Raw genomic sequence first — 13,670 nt, forward strand, 5'->3', positions numbered from 1 at the left:
GTTTAATGATCTCCAGCTTATATTTTCTAAATCCAAAAACTCTGCTGGTAAGTTATCATTGTTTAACTGTCATTATTCAAAATGCTAGTGGGAATGTTACCACTCTTAACCTCTGGGTAAAATGTTTTTGGTTTTTGGTTTTTTGTTTGTTTGTTTGTTTTTGCAATCTCACCATCATTTTAATTTAGTTTACATTTCTAGTCATTTGCACAGATGTTGATGGAGCTGTATTTTTGCTTCAATGTCTATTGCAATATTCTTATTGCATTCTGCAGGTCCTCCAGTAAACGTTACTTGCAATATTTTTATCAACAGTTTTGGATCGGTCACAGAAACCACCATGGTAAGTGCTACAATGCCACTGGCAACAGAAAAACGTGACTTGATTATGCCATGAACACAACCTGTCAAATTTTCTATTTATTGTTCAACTTGCAGGGCCTCCTGTAAATGTTACCTGCAACATATTTATCAACAGCTTTGGGTCAATAGCAGAAACTACAATGGTGAGTGGGACTGAGCATTGAAGCCATCGTGTGAAGGAATGGGATGTGGGATCGAGAAAGCACTGTTTTATATTTATAGTGGGACACTTACTGAATGCCAATTTCCAAGTTTACTTACCCCTAGGAAGCAATTATTTATACACTTTCACTTCAGAAAGTCATTCGTCAAGTGTTCATTACTTAAAATTCAACAATATTTTATCCATCATGACAGAGAAATTTTGAAAACACTTGCTGTTTAGTTAGATTTAGATAGAATGATCAGTAATAAGCATGGTGTAACATTTTTAAATATTTGTATCTCTAATGTTTCAGAAATATAAATGTCAGTTTGGGAAATAGATTTTATAGCCAGTCTGTTTCATATAGTGGAAGTTTTAACACAGTCAATCCTGTGTTATGCTACATTTAAGATATATGCGAAAGGGGCTGAACTTACAATAAACTTATACACACACACGCGCGCTCTTGTTGGCAAAAGAAAGCAGTCCCAAGTCCATAGTAATTACATCATATACATGGCTCCCTACATCCCCCCCAAAAAAATAAACCCCAATAAACGTAAAACTAATTATAAGCTTATCATAATGTTTGTGTAAACATGTTTCATGTACATGAAAAACATTTCAGACACTATAAAATCCACCAATATTCCTTATAAATGTCATGGTGATGGAGTTGCCTGCAACACAGTCTATTAGATCAATAGACTTATAGTGCTAGGCAACAGTGTGGAGACTTTATTTTTGGTTGAAATTTTTTCCCGGTCCTCACACAATTTATTTTAAGTCCTAAATCAATTGGCTGGCTCCAATTTTCATGACTATGTAAAGTATACAGCCATATTATTGGATGAAGTCAAAATAAAATATAGTTGAGCTTGACTAAGTACTATGGTGGCTGATGTCCTAGAAACACTCAAGTGAAATAATGAGCATAATGCCATTGAGAAGTAAAAAATAGTGTTCCCTTGTCTTTATGAATTTTCTCTCTTAGGCTACTAAGATTGTGTTTAACAAATTACTGTACTTTTTGGTGTCCTTGATGCTAGAAAAAGTAATTTACCTTTTGCCATTCCTTTTCACTGGCAAAATCAGACATAATGCAACTCTACTACCCATTTTAATATTACTGACACAGCAAAGTCTAGAAATGAGACTTCTGGTGCTTTGACAGCATGTAGTGCATTAAGAATTTTACTCAAATAAGATAGCTTTGATAGGGTTATTAAATGACTCACAAAAAAGGTAAACATAGAAAGACTAATCCAGCTCTGGGCTTGGCATTCAGTTTCTGTCTCTCCCCTCTTGGTTTTATCCTGATAACAGAGGGGCAAATCTTCCAGCAGCCCAAATCACTGTTACCAGCTTTACACGATGGCATTCAATGACGATATTTGCACGACCTAATGCTGATTGCATTAATTAGAATCCTAAGTTGCTTTGATTAAGTCTCCTCATTGCATTTACTCTCAATCAAAAATGTAAATGTGCACCTTTTCAGTGTTTATTAATGTGAGAAAAAGCTAAACATTTAAGGAGATGAAAACGGAAACTCTGGACGTCCTTGTTTTCCTGTGTCTTTAATAACTACTGAAAGTGTTTGGGCTGCTCAGGTGCTTCCTGGCCACTTATTAAAGTGTCCTTTGTCATGTTTCCTATGAGAAGATTTGGAAATCATTGCTCACGTGTAAAATGAACAGCCTGCCTATCTTGCTGTATGAGATAGATTGCATCGCATGGTCAGAAGAGTGATGCATATTGTGCTTCTTTTATTTCTTGGCTTTTGATATAATGACAAACTTCACTTGGCTTTTAAAAATGATCTTTACTTCAATTAAAGCTTTTGTGTGAAACTCAAATATTTTTTGAAACGCTATCATGCTTAATAAATCCTCATGCCATGTAGGGTAGGGACTGGCAAACTTCTTTTCTGTAAAAGGCCAGACAGTAAATGCTTAAGACCTTGAGGGCTCACAGTCTCTGTCACCACTACTCAATTCTGCCCTCTGGGTAGGAAAGCAACTATAAACAATAGTAAGCAAATGGGTATGGCTGTACTCCAAAAAACTTCACTTACAAGAACAGGCCGTGGCCAAATTTGGCCTGCAGGCCACAGATTGCCCACCCTGCATCTGAGGCATCAGTATTTAAACAGATGTTAATCGGATGCTCAGAAGAACATGAGAGTTGCTCCACCTTGAAGAGTCTATCTTCCCAGACCAGTGGGGCCCTGCCTGGGAATCCACCTGCTGCATCACAGAATATCATTGCAGCCCAAGCTTCCCCTACCAAAACCTTGAGATTTCACCACCTGTGGATTTGCCCATATTTTCACAAATTTTGACTAAAAGAAAATTGGTCAAAAAAGTTAAACAGAACCAGATTTTTCTCTGAACTGTCTTTCACTGGAGTCAGAACATCAGACCCTTAGTTATTATGCATGGTAATGTATGTGGTCACTGAGGATGTGGCTCAGTGCTATTTGGGAACAATAATAATTTTGCTTTATCTGTTTTCTGGAAGGAGTATTTCTAAGAATGCCGCAGAATTCTGAGTTTCTAAACATGCTGATTTGTCCCTTCTTCCCTCATGCCCCACTCTCATTCTACAACCCAGACAGCATTATTGAAGGATTCACTTTGAGTGTTTGTTTCTAAATAAGAAACAATGACTATATATTTTAAGAATTCAATGACTTTCTTCTGGTGCTATCGAGTTTGCCCCTTATGACTGATGCAATCTCAGTAAATTATTTTGGTTATTACCTGCCCGCAAAGCATAGGCTCACTAACAGACCCAATACTACTTCTCGATCCTCTGATATGTTAGTGTTGAAGATGTGTGACTGGAAGACAATGTATTTGTGTTATTCTAGGAAAATTTTTATGAATTATTATGATGATATACACTATTCCAAAATATACATCTTTCTTTCTTTCTTTCTTTCTTTCTTTCTTTCTTTCTTTCTTTCTTTCTTTCTTTCTTTCTTTTTCTTTCTTTCATAGGCTCCATGCCCAGTGTGGAGCCTAACCCAGGGCTTGAACTCATGACCCTGGGATCAAGACCTGAGCTGAGATTAAGAGCCAGATGATTAACCAACTAAGCTACCCAGGTGCCCTTAAAATATAAATGTTTCTTCATTAAGAGTCACAAGGATCTGTTGATTATCATTGCTAGTTGACCCTGTATTATGAGATTTCAGTAGAACAATTTTTTTTTGTGGTTCCAAAAGATTAGAAGACTAGTAAGGGATATATGATGAAACAGGTTATATTTTGTTTGGAGAGTGTCAGTTTACCATTTATTTTTCTTTCTTTCTATCTTTTCTTTAGCTGCTGATGGCAAGTGAATTTAGAGGATGGGGAGTATATTTGTAACTCCCACTTTCCTGATATAAAGACATATGTTGGGAATATTAATAATGTCAGTAAAGGTCAAGAGTATTTGCATACCATCTGCATGCAGTTCTCCCCAAGGCTGGGCCATGAGAAAATGAAAAAGAGATAGTCTCAAAGGATGTGGGTGGATATAATGTGACTTGGACCCGGGGTGCTGGGACACTACCCATGCCACGGTAGCAGATCCTGACTCCCTCCTCATTTAACAGATTTGAGGTAGGAGAGAAAGAGGTGAATGTGCATAAAATGTGTTCACTCAGAGAGTCTCTCCAGATTATGATTCCAGCTCCCCCAAACATGTCCCCAAAAGATAAGTTCCATATGCTCTGCTGGTTACTGCTGCAGGGTGAAGAGTTGCTTTATCTCTGATCTGAAATCATGTTTCTGAGGAAGTGGGTAAGAGGCAGGCAGCCCCTCAGGAGGACTCCGGCTGTGTTGGAACTGCTGAACTAACATTATGGGTTCCCTTTCATTCTAGAGCTGGATAAGCAATTCATGAAGAGATACTAACTCATCAGGAATGGCAGGTAGCTACATTTCTTACTTCTGACTTCTTAAAGAAGAATCAAGAGTCTACCTCAAGCCTGGCATTTTGTTAAACTGAGATATAAGGTGACCTTGGTCTCTAAATTAACAGTGTAATGTTAAAGCCTGAATTCATCATAAAACAACAGCACTCCTCCCCACAATTTCAAATTTGAGGCTAACTTCCCATACCAAAGCTGGTACAGACTCAGGAGGATGAAAACTTTACTGCAGGGCAGCCAGAGGTTAAAACCAAAGGGCCACATAGACATTGTGAGGAATCAACAAAGCATATCCTTGTGGTTGATAACTTTATAACATACTTTATAACATAATTAGATTAAAAATGTATACCTATAAAAATAATAAGAGAGTAATAGTAAGGTTTATTGGAGTACGTATGAGACAGAGTGGCAATCTCTGTGTACAAATGCTAGACCAAATACAGTAGTACCAAAATAATTCAATTTAAGGAAAACCATCTGTGGCACGGGCATAGCATTAGAAGGTATTAGGAAAAGTGAAAGTTTAGAAATGATAAACTCAATGTGAAATAATAGTATGAAATGTAGGTACCTGTAGTACCCGTGTTAAGACTATAATAAAGATTATATGACTTACACATAGCATTTGAAAAAATATGTACATATTTACACTTATATATTTTTTAATTCAAATGTTTCCATGACCTAATCTAATATCCAGAGTGTCAGTCATAGGAAAACAAATTGTAATACAAGGAAATATGACATTTATTTGAAGTAGAATATGTCTCTGTAGAGAGAAGGTAGTGTAAAAGAAAATGCAGTCTACATTTAAGCATGTTTCTCAATATTTACTCCCCCTTTAATATTTCATTAAACCTAGAAGCAAACAAAGACAAAGAAAAACTACTGAAGAATATAACTATTTCATGTGGTTTGGAATATCATGAGGAAATAAACTTATCTCAAAATAAACAGAGATGATGCACAGAGAAATCACGTGTCAAATTTTTACCCAACATTGAAAATCACAGTGAACTGAGAGAATTATAGAGGTCCAGCCCCAGAAAATCTTTTCCTTGGATATCTAAGTCTCTAGATGGGTGTCCTTTTCTGGAAGGTTTCAAGGGTTGCTATTTATTTTAGAATAGTGTATATCATCATAAACAAAATTATGGAAAATTTTAATTCCTATACATTTATATAAAGAACAAATAATTCCAAAAGATCTAATCCCATAATAAAAAACAAACTATACCAATTTCATAATCATCAATTAAACAAGTATATAACTACTATAAATTCAACCACAATTAAACATAAAAAATCAATAACTACAAAAAATTAATAAATCAAAAAAAAATTAAATAACAGTTATCACATATAATAAATAATTAACACACAAAAAAATCCCTATAAAATAATTAAACAATTATAATAAAAATATTTGACTACATAAATAAAATATTATAACAAACTCTATACAATAAAAATTCTTAAAAAATTACCTTTCACTAAAAACCACAATAATATACCATAAAACAATCACTATACACATCCCAAAACTCAAATAAAACTTTCACATTACTTAATATCATTCATCTACATTGTTGTTCGAAGGAATTTGTATATTCTTAATTCTGTAAGTGTGTGTGTCCTAGGATATATGAGAGTTTGTAGATTGCTGATGAATGGTATACAGGAGATATTTGTAATCCCCTCAATTACATAATTCAAACCAACAACAACAATATTTTTCCAGATTTATGTGTAAGTATATCCCCGATCAATTATTAAGCCTCTGACATATATACGAATGATGTTAGATGAGTTTCTTCGCAACCAAGTTGATCATGAACAACTAAAAGTGCTAGATATGACGCACTGTAGTCGCGAGCGAGATATATTATTTTCCAGGGTTAACAATAATCCCAAGCGTGTTTTGTTCAGACATCCTCTGTCTCACATGATTATCATAAAAGTGCTAGAGGTTTATATGAAAAGAATCTCATTTCCGTGAGAAGCTACTTCTCTGTTTGAGAATGTGACCAGTGGGGAAAAAGGGTGAGAGTGTAGACTCTCAAGAAGTCCCTGGTTTAGAGACGTCTGTCGTGCTTGAAATGTTAGTCTAGTTGCGCTTATCCTTCAGTGAGGGAGTATCGCCTTTGTGTTGAGTAGATGGAAAAGTCTATCGCATAGTTCGACATATTGGTTAATCTTTATGCTTGTATGTTATATATGTGAGTGGAGTTGGGAGGTTGTCTAGAAATTGTCGTGTAAATCGTTATCAATAGCTGGCAGATATTATTTTGCGTCTCAGACATGTATATATCTCTGTGGTGTCTGTATATGGTACAGATCTCGCTTGTGAGGAAAATTCGCTAAGTATTGAGTCAAGGAGTTGTCTCCAAACAACGTGTGAAATGATAGCGGGTGTTGGAGGTATGGTCTGTAGATTTGTCTCGTGTATTGTTAGCTCTGCGCAGGCGATCAGCAAGTGATGGGATGGCAGCCTGACTAGGCACACAAGAGTGCCCTCTTAGGTTTGAAAATTTGCTATGCATAATCTCAAATAAAAGTCAGCTGATAAAATTTTCCAAGTCAGAGAGTTCTTATTTGTACAATGGAGAACCTTAAGGTTATAAAAAATAGTGAAAGGGAATAAAGGGGAAAGGAGAAAAATGAGTGGGAAATATCAGAAAGGGAGACAGAACATGAGAGACTCCTAACTCTGGGAAACGAACAAGGGGTGGTGGAAGGGGAGGTGGGCGGGGGGTGGGGGTGACTGGGTGACGGGCGCTGGGGGGGCACGTGATGGGATGAGCACTGGGTGTTATTCTATATGTTGGCAAATTGAGCGCCAATAAAAAATAAATTTATAAAAAAATATTTCAGCCTTTCCAAACGAGCTGGGTTTTGCTGACTGACTTTCAGAAGTTAGTAACTATTTGAATATTAGCATTCTTTAAGCCTACATTGGGCACATTTCCAAGAATTGCCACCTCTAAAATACTCTATCAGCCTGATATATTAGGATGGCTGTACTTAAAAAAATATCTTAGGAATTTGGATAGTGTAGTAATTAGATAGAAGACACTGGATTAAAGCTCTTTTCCATATGCCCTAATCTTTACCACTTATTTTTTTTTCTTTTGGCCCTGAGGGAATGAAGCAAAACTGACCATCCTGAGGTAGTCTCCACTGTACCTAGCAGAGTCACCGACTATCTCAGTTTTGCCTGGGACTGAGTGGGTCCCTGGAATGTGTGATTTTGGGGCTAAAAGTTGGAGGTTCTGAGGCAAACCAGGACAAGTTGGTCACTGTTAGAGAACAATAAACAATGACCAAAAATCCAGGTGCCAAAGATGTGGGGATAGAGAAAATGGTGAAAAAGGAAAAGGAAAGAGAGTAAGAAGGTAGGAGTATGTATCACCCTAAATGACTGTAAGTGTCAGGGTTGAACAACTATTAGCTCTGAACCATAGTCCCACTTGACCAGGGAATACTGTTAAAGCTTCTTTTGGGGTTCAATCTACCAAGCAAAACAACAATTTCCATGAACCTAAAGACCTTTGAGCAGAAATTCTCAGGAGACAAGTCTCTGTCCCAAGTTGATTTACTGGCAAAGAAGTAAATTCCCAGATCAAGTGGGAATGACACGGTGTACCTGAGTCTTTCATAGGGAGGAACACCTCTGTCAGAAGGTACTCAGATTAGGAAAACATGAAAAAGATCTATGTACTGATAAAGTGTCAAGTCAACTACTGTAGATACCCATTCAGAGAAATGATAGAATATTTAAGAATTTTAGAAGTAAGTAGCATTAGGGACTTATCTTGTCAACATGAAGCATCTTAATATTTACATAGATGATTTTTTAAAAATATTGCCTCAAGATGTCAGAGTTTTATAATAAGAGTTCCCCTACCAAAATTACAGAGTGGGTTCCTTCTGCCCAGAGCTTCTGAGCAAAATGAGAATAGAGATCACATCATTTCTGATTTGGAAAATGAATCGGTTTTGACAATCTGCCATCACAGACTGACTTCTTACTCATGGTTACCTTTTTCAATGGAAAAATCAGCTTTTACTTCCTCCCAAAATGAATGATTTAAATTTATACATAAAAAAATTCAACCAACTCAACCTGTTCCATTAGTGTTCTGATTTGGTTGAGTCTTCTTTCTCCCCTCTGTTCCCATTCCTAATAGAATTGAGTCGTTTATTTTGACCAAGATATATACAGCCTGGTTTGTACAGACACCAAATACTGTACCAAATCAGGGAGAAGAGTGAGGGGGAAATGTAGATGGACCTCTTATGCCAGACTGTGTGATAAGTAACTCTTATGCATGGGGTTTCTATAGGACTACCGAGTGAACATTTTTCTGAGACAACAGTGGAATGATTCACGGCTGGCATATAGCGAGTACCCTGATGATTCCCTGGACTTGGACCCATCCATGCTGGACTCCATTTGGAAACCAGATTTATTTTTTGCCAATGAGAAGGGTGCCAACTTCCATGATGTCACCACTGACAACAAATTGCTTCGAATTTCAAAAAATGGCAAAGTACTCTACAGTATCAGGTAAGCTTCTGTTGGCTGCACCTATTCACTTCTCCATTTTTTTCCTGACCTAGAGCTGCCTGATTCTGGAGGGTAAGATGTATATAAATATTTAACTTTTGTGGTCTCTTCGTTGTCATCTGAATCTTAAAGTTGGTGAGAACGCCAGAGGTTCCCAAGGTCTCAGAAGTGTAATTCTTCACAACAAAAATATATTTGGGGGAAAGAGAATATATATATTTGGTAAGATGATGAATATATATATTTGGTAAGAATATATATATTTGGTAAGAGAATATATATATTTGGTAAGATTTGGTGGATATCATGTAAATACCTGCATACATGGAATTTTGATTGCTTCAGTAAAAGAAGTACAGGCCTTTAGTTCAATTAATCATCAGGCATAATGTATATTATCCATTTCAAATAATTTTGCCATTCTATAACATGGAACCACATATAAAAAAACATTCAATGGCTCAGTATGGTCACTGACAGCATATTTTGGGCTACATGAGTGAAAAACTAGTTCTAATCTCAGATCTGCTTCTAACTAAACATTTAACCTTGATCTCTTAACTTTTCCTAGGTTTGAGCTTGGGAGTGACAAATCTCAGGATTTTTGCTCCACAATCTTTATCATTCCAACCTGAAAATTATGTCTCTCTTTTCTGAACTCTAGTTTCTCTGTGAATCTGTAAGGCTCTTGTTTCATCCTACCTCATATTTTGGATATTTCTGTATATAAATTTAGCATAAGAACATGGAACTTTGGAATCACATAATCTAGAATCAAATCCAAACTTTGCCATTAACTTATGTAACTTACATATAACCCTCAGTTACCTAATTTTATATATAATATAAATATACATAATATATAACATATAATAACCCTCAGTTACCTAACTGTGAAATGGGAAACACTATATTTATTTCTAAATATTCTTGTGAGAATGAATGATATAGAGGAGAGGTCAGCAATTATTTTCTGTAAAGGTCCAGACAGTAAGTACTTCAGCTTTGTAGGCCAGACTGTCTCAACGCTGTCACAACTACTCAACTCTACCATTGTAGCACAAGCACAGCCATAGACAGTACTCAATTGACTGTTCCTGTGCTTCAATAAAATTTTATTTATACAAACAGGAGGTAGCTAGATTTGGCCGTTTGGCCATAATTTGCCAATATCTCACACAGAATATATAAAAACACTTGCCATAGTACCTGACACAGTATATGTGCTCAATAAATGAAATGATGGCTGTCCGTATTTTAAAGTTAACATGCTTTCTCAATAGTAAGCTCTTTAAAGCCAAGACATTTGGATTTTGCACCTTCTATAACTCTACCCAAAGGTCCAAGAGAATGTATATGAGAGATAATAATACATTAAATAAATATTGACATTTTAAAGATCCTTTGTAGTATTTCCCCTTTCTCTCCAATCTTATTACAAAAGAAAATAGGCAGCTTGTATCCTTGCAAATAATTTTCAAAAGTCTGTAGAGTCGCTACCATCAAAACCTCATTTCACAACTCTATATACAATTTAGGTCTGTACCATACATTCCACTCCTGACCGAGTGATTTCAGTTTGCTGATGGCTAACAGACCCAGTGTCTTGCGGAATGAAAGAGGTTGCTCATTTATAAAAACTGGCAAAGTCACTGCTTACATGAAAACCAGGAAACTTCCTCCACTTTATTTTTAAGGAATTCTACTTTTATTTTTATAAAAATTTTAAGGAAACACAGAATATTTCACATGATGATGTGTTTGGTGTAAGATGCAGTACTGGGCACAACCCAAGTTGATGTGACCTGATGAAATGGGACATATGTGGAGCATGGTGCTAGGGAGGAGAGTTATAAAAAGCAGCACAGGGTATCAGCTGCTCCAGCTAGCCCCCTGGGCCTTGGGTGGCATTTGCTCTAGTAAATACCTGGCATTGTGCACTGCTGAAATAAAACCAGGTTTCTTTTCTTTTGTTCTATGAAGGCCTTTCCATTCTAGAGCCATGAAGAACATAATGTTCCCCAGACCTAGATCCAGAGGCAATTCTTCTCTCATCCCCAGTGTAGCATATTATAAGCTCTGAAACACCCTGACAATTGTTTTGGATTAGGTAGAGTTTGTCCTGTAGCAGGCTGGTTTAGACTTTTCCTTCATTATAGGTATTCTACGAAATTAGAGGAAAGATCCTTGGTGTAGAACCAGGCATGTCATTTTAGAGAAACAAAACTCTTGGCAGATTTGAACTACAGGAATCTAATTATTTGCCTGGAAGGATTTTCAATGAGCCAGACACTGTGCTGGGCCTAGAGATCCAGAACTGAGTAAGATAGGGTTCCTGCTCTGGAAGGGCTCCAGTCAAACAAGGCAAGCAGGTATAAGGTAAATTAAGTAATAGGAATAAATGAGGAACAAGGAAAAGAAAAGTGGCTCTAACTTTGCAAGTGAATGTATGACTTAAATAGTTAGAATATAGGGGCTGGCACGTACATGTCTGTTCGCCTCAGTCACTGGACTAATTTAACTAAAGGGCAAGGAGTAATTAGTGCTAATTATGCCCAGCTGCAGGTCCAACTCAAGTTTAAGGCCAAGCAGGTGATGTCTAAAAGGTGCTGAAAAGATTCCTGCTGATGTTGCATTAGGAAGGATTTTCCCTCTACTCTCAGGTTTACAAAGCAAATACACCTAGAAGAGGGAATCCAGTGACTTAAATTCATACTAAGCTGTAGGGAGCTGATATGAAATTTTCCTTTTGATAGTACATTTGATGCCTCTGAAGAATAGTGAGAATGAAAAAGTTGGATGCCTGAGACAAGAAATCAGGATGAAGAGGGTTAAGAAAGCTACAAGGAAGGGGCACAACAGAAGTACCAAAGATAAATTAATAAATTGCCTCTACCCTACATATTTAAATAATTACTTAAATATTGGTTCACTTGAAAAAAATAATGTTCTGTGGTGATGTTTTATATTTGCATTTTCTGAACCTAAAACAAACAGATGATAACATTTCATCCACAAACAAATCCAAACTTTCTTAGCTTTGCAGGAGCAGAAGTAAAATTAACTCCTCAAGGAAACCAAAACCTAAGGCTTTGATGGTCAAACAGAACACGAAGAGAACTATGTGGTCCATTTATTTCATAACAATCAAAGTCACATTCCTGAGAAGTTTCCCAAAAGGCAGCAGTTTAAAAAAGGAGGGGATAATAGACCAGAACTCTACAAGTGTCCTGCAGCTCAAACACTTGGAGTACTTTAGTAAAATTCAAAACGAATCTTTTATTTATTTTTTTAAAGATTTTTATTTATTTGAGAGAGAGGCAGCATAAGAGAGACAAGCAGTGGAGAGGGAGAAGCAGGCTGCCCATCGAGCAGGGAGCCTGATGCAGGGCTGGATCCCAGGACCCTGGGATCATGACCTGAGCCAAAGGCAGCCACTTAACTGACTGAGCCACCCACATGCTCCCAAACAAATCTTTTAAATAGGAACCAAAGGTGTTGGCTCGTTGCAAGAAAATTTCTATCCAGTGTGGCAGGACACAGTTTTTGCTGATGAAAAGTGTCAGATCTATTTTTGTCCACTTCTCTTCTGATTTTTTCTTTAATATTCACTTCCCTAATATGTTTAATCTTACTCTGTTTTCTTTTTAAGTTTTTCGTTGACACACTCCATTAAGTATTGATAATCCCTGACCAAAGTATAAACGACACACATCTTGCTTTTTGTACATTCCCTTCAGAGACAGTCAAATTCCAAATTCATATTACTTAAAAAGGTCTGAATTCATAGTGGAATAGTGAGGTAAGCCTCGAGTATTGTACATATTATTGCTCAAACAATATTTGTTGGATTGAATATAATGGATTGTAATAAAATTCAGGGTACCATAGCATATGGTGTGCAATATGAAAGAAAAAAGGACAAGGTATTTTTGGAGAGGAGCAGCTTGTCTCACTTGTCCACAATGTCTTTGCTAATATTTGTTTTCTTCCTTTACTTTCCATCGCTTCTGAGAATTTTCTGCCAGCATTCTGACTTTCATAGAAGCATAGGATTACTTTTTTATATTGAAGGTATTACGCTACAAAATAATCTCATCCAACACCCTTGTTTTACCAATGAGGAAGTGACTTCTTTCAGCAAGTTAGGTGAGGTAAAACAATGGAGCCCATAAATAGGAAACCTAGCCAAAAATCAAAGTTCTTGACTTATATTTCAATGCTATCATCTCCTACCCCACATTAATTCTTCATTTGCCCCAACTTAAGTCCAAAGAAACAAATAAATACAATTTGAAAGACATGTCATTTTGAAACAAGCCTTTTGGGACTCATTTTTCAAAGAACTATGAGAGGAAGAATGTAAGATTTAAGATGAGAACAGAAAGTATCTTCAGATTTTGCAAATGTCTGAAAAGACTGTTTAAAGTCAGAGTGCAACAAGTGACTATCAGGTCAAGGTGCAACAATTTCAAGATTTATTTGATAGTTTTTTTTAAGATTTATGTATTTACTTATTCAAGAGACACAAAGAGAGAGAGACATAGGCAGAGAGAGAAGCAGGCTCCATACAGGAAGCCCGATGTAGGACTTGATCCTGGGACTCAGGGATCACACCTGGAGCCAAAGGCAGACGCTCAACTGCTGAGCCACCCAGGTGCCCC

General features: G+C 36.7%; 1 protein-coding gene across 2 annotated transcripts in view; it reads left to right on the forward strand.

Moving 5' to 3' along the window:
* Nucleotides 1-13,670, forward strand: part of GLRA2 (glycine receptor alpha 2) — a 173,943-nt gene that overhangs the window by 43,317 nt on the left and 116,956 nt on the right. Inside the window, exons 3-4 of one of the 2 annotated variants that reach the window (XM_055338563.1) lie at nucleotides 276-343; nucleotides 8,783-9,006. In XM_055338563.1, coding sequence (XP_055194538.1) covers nucleotides 276-343; nucleotides 8,783-9,006 — 292 coding nt within the window. Of the gene's footprint in view, nucleotides 1-275; nucleotides 344-438; nucleotides 507-8,782; nucleotides 9,007-13,670 lie in introns of both variants that reach the window. The other variant, XM_055338564.1, reaches the window with a different exon arrangement.

The sequence above is a fragment of the Nyctereutes procyonoides genome, unplaced genomic scaffold (assembly GCF_905146905.1).
Source record: "Nyctereutes procyonoides isolate TBG_1078 unplaced genomic scaffold, NYPRO_anot_genome, whole genome shotgun sequence".
Lineage (NCBI taxonomy): Eukaryota > Metazoa > Chordata > Mammalia > Carnivora > Canidae > Nyctereutes > Nyctereutes procyonoides.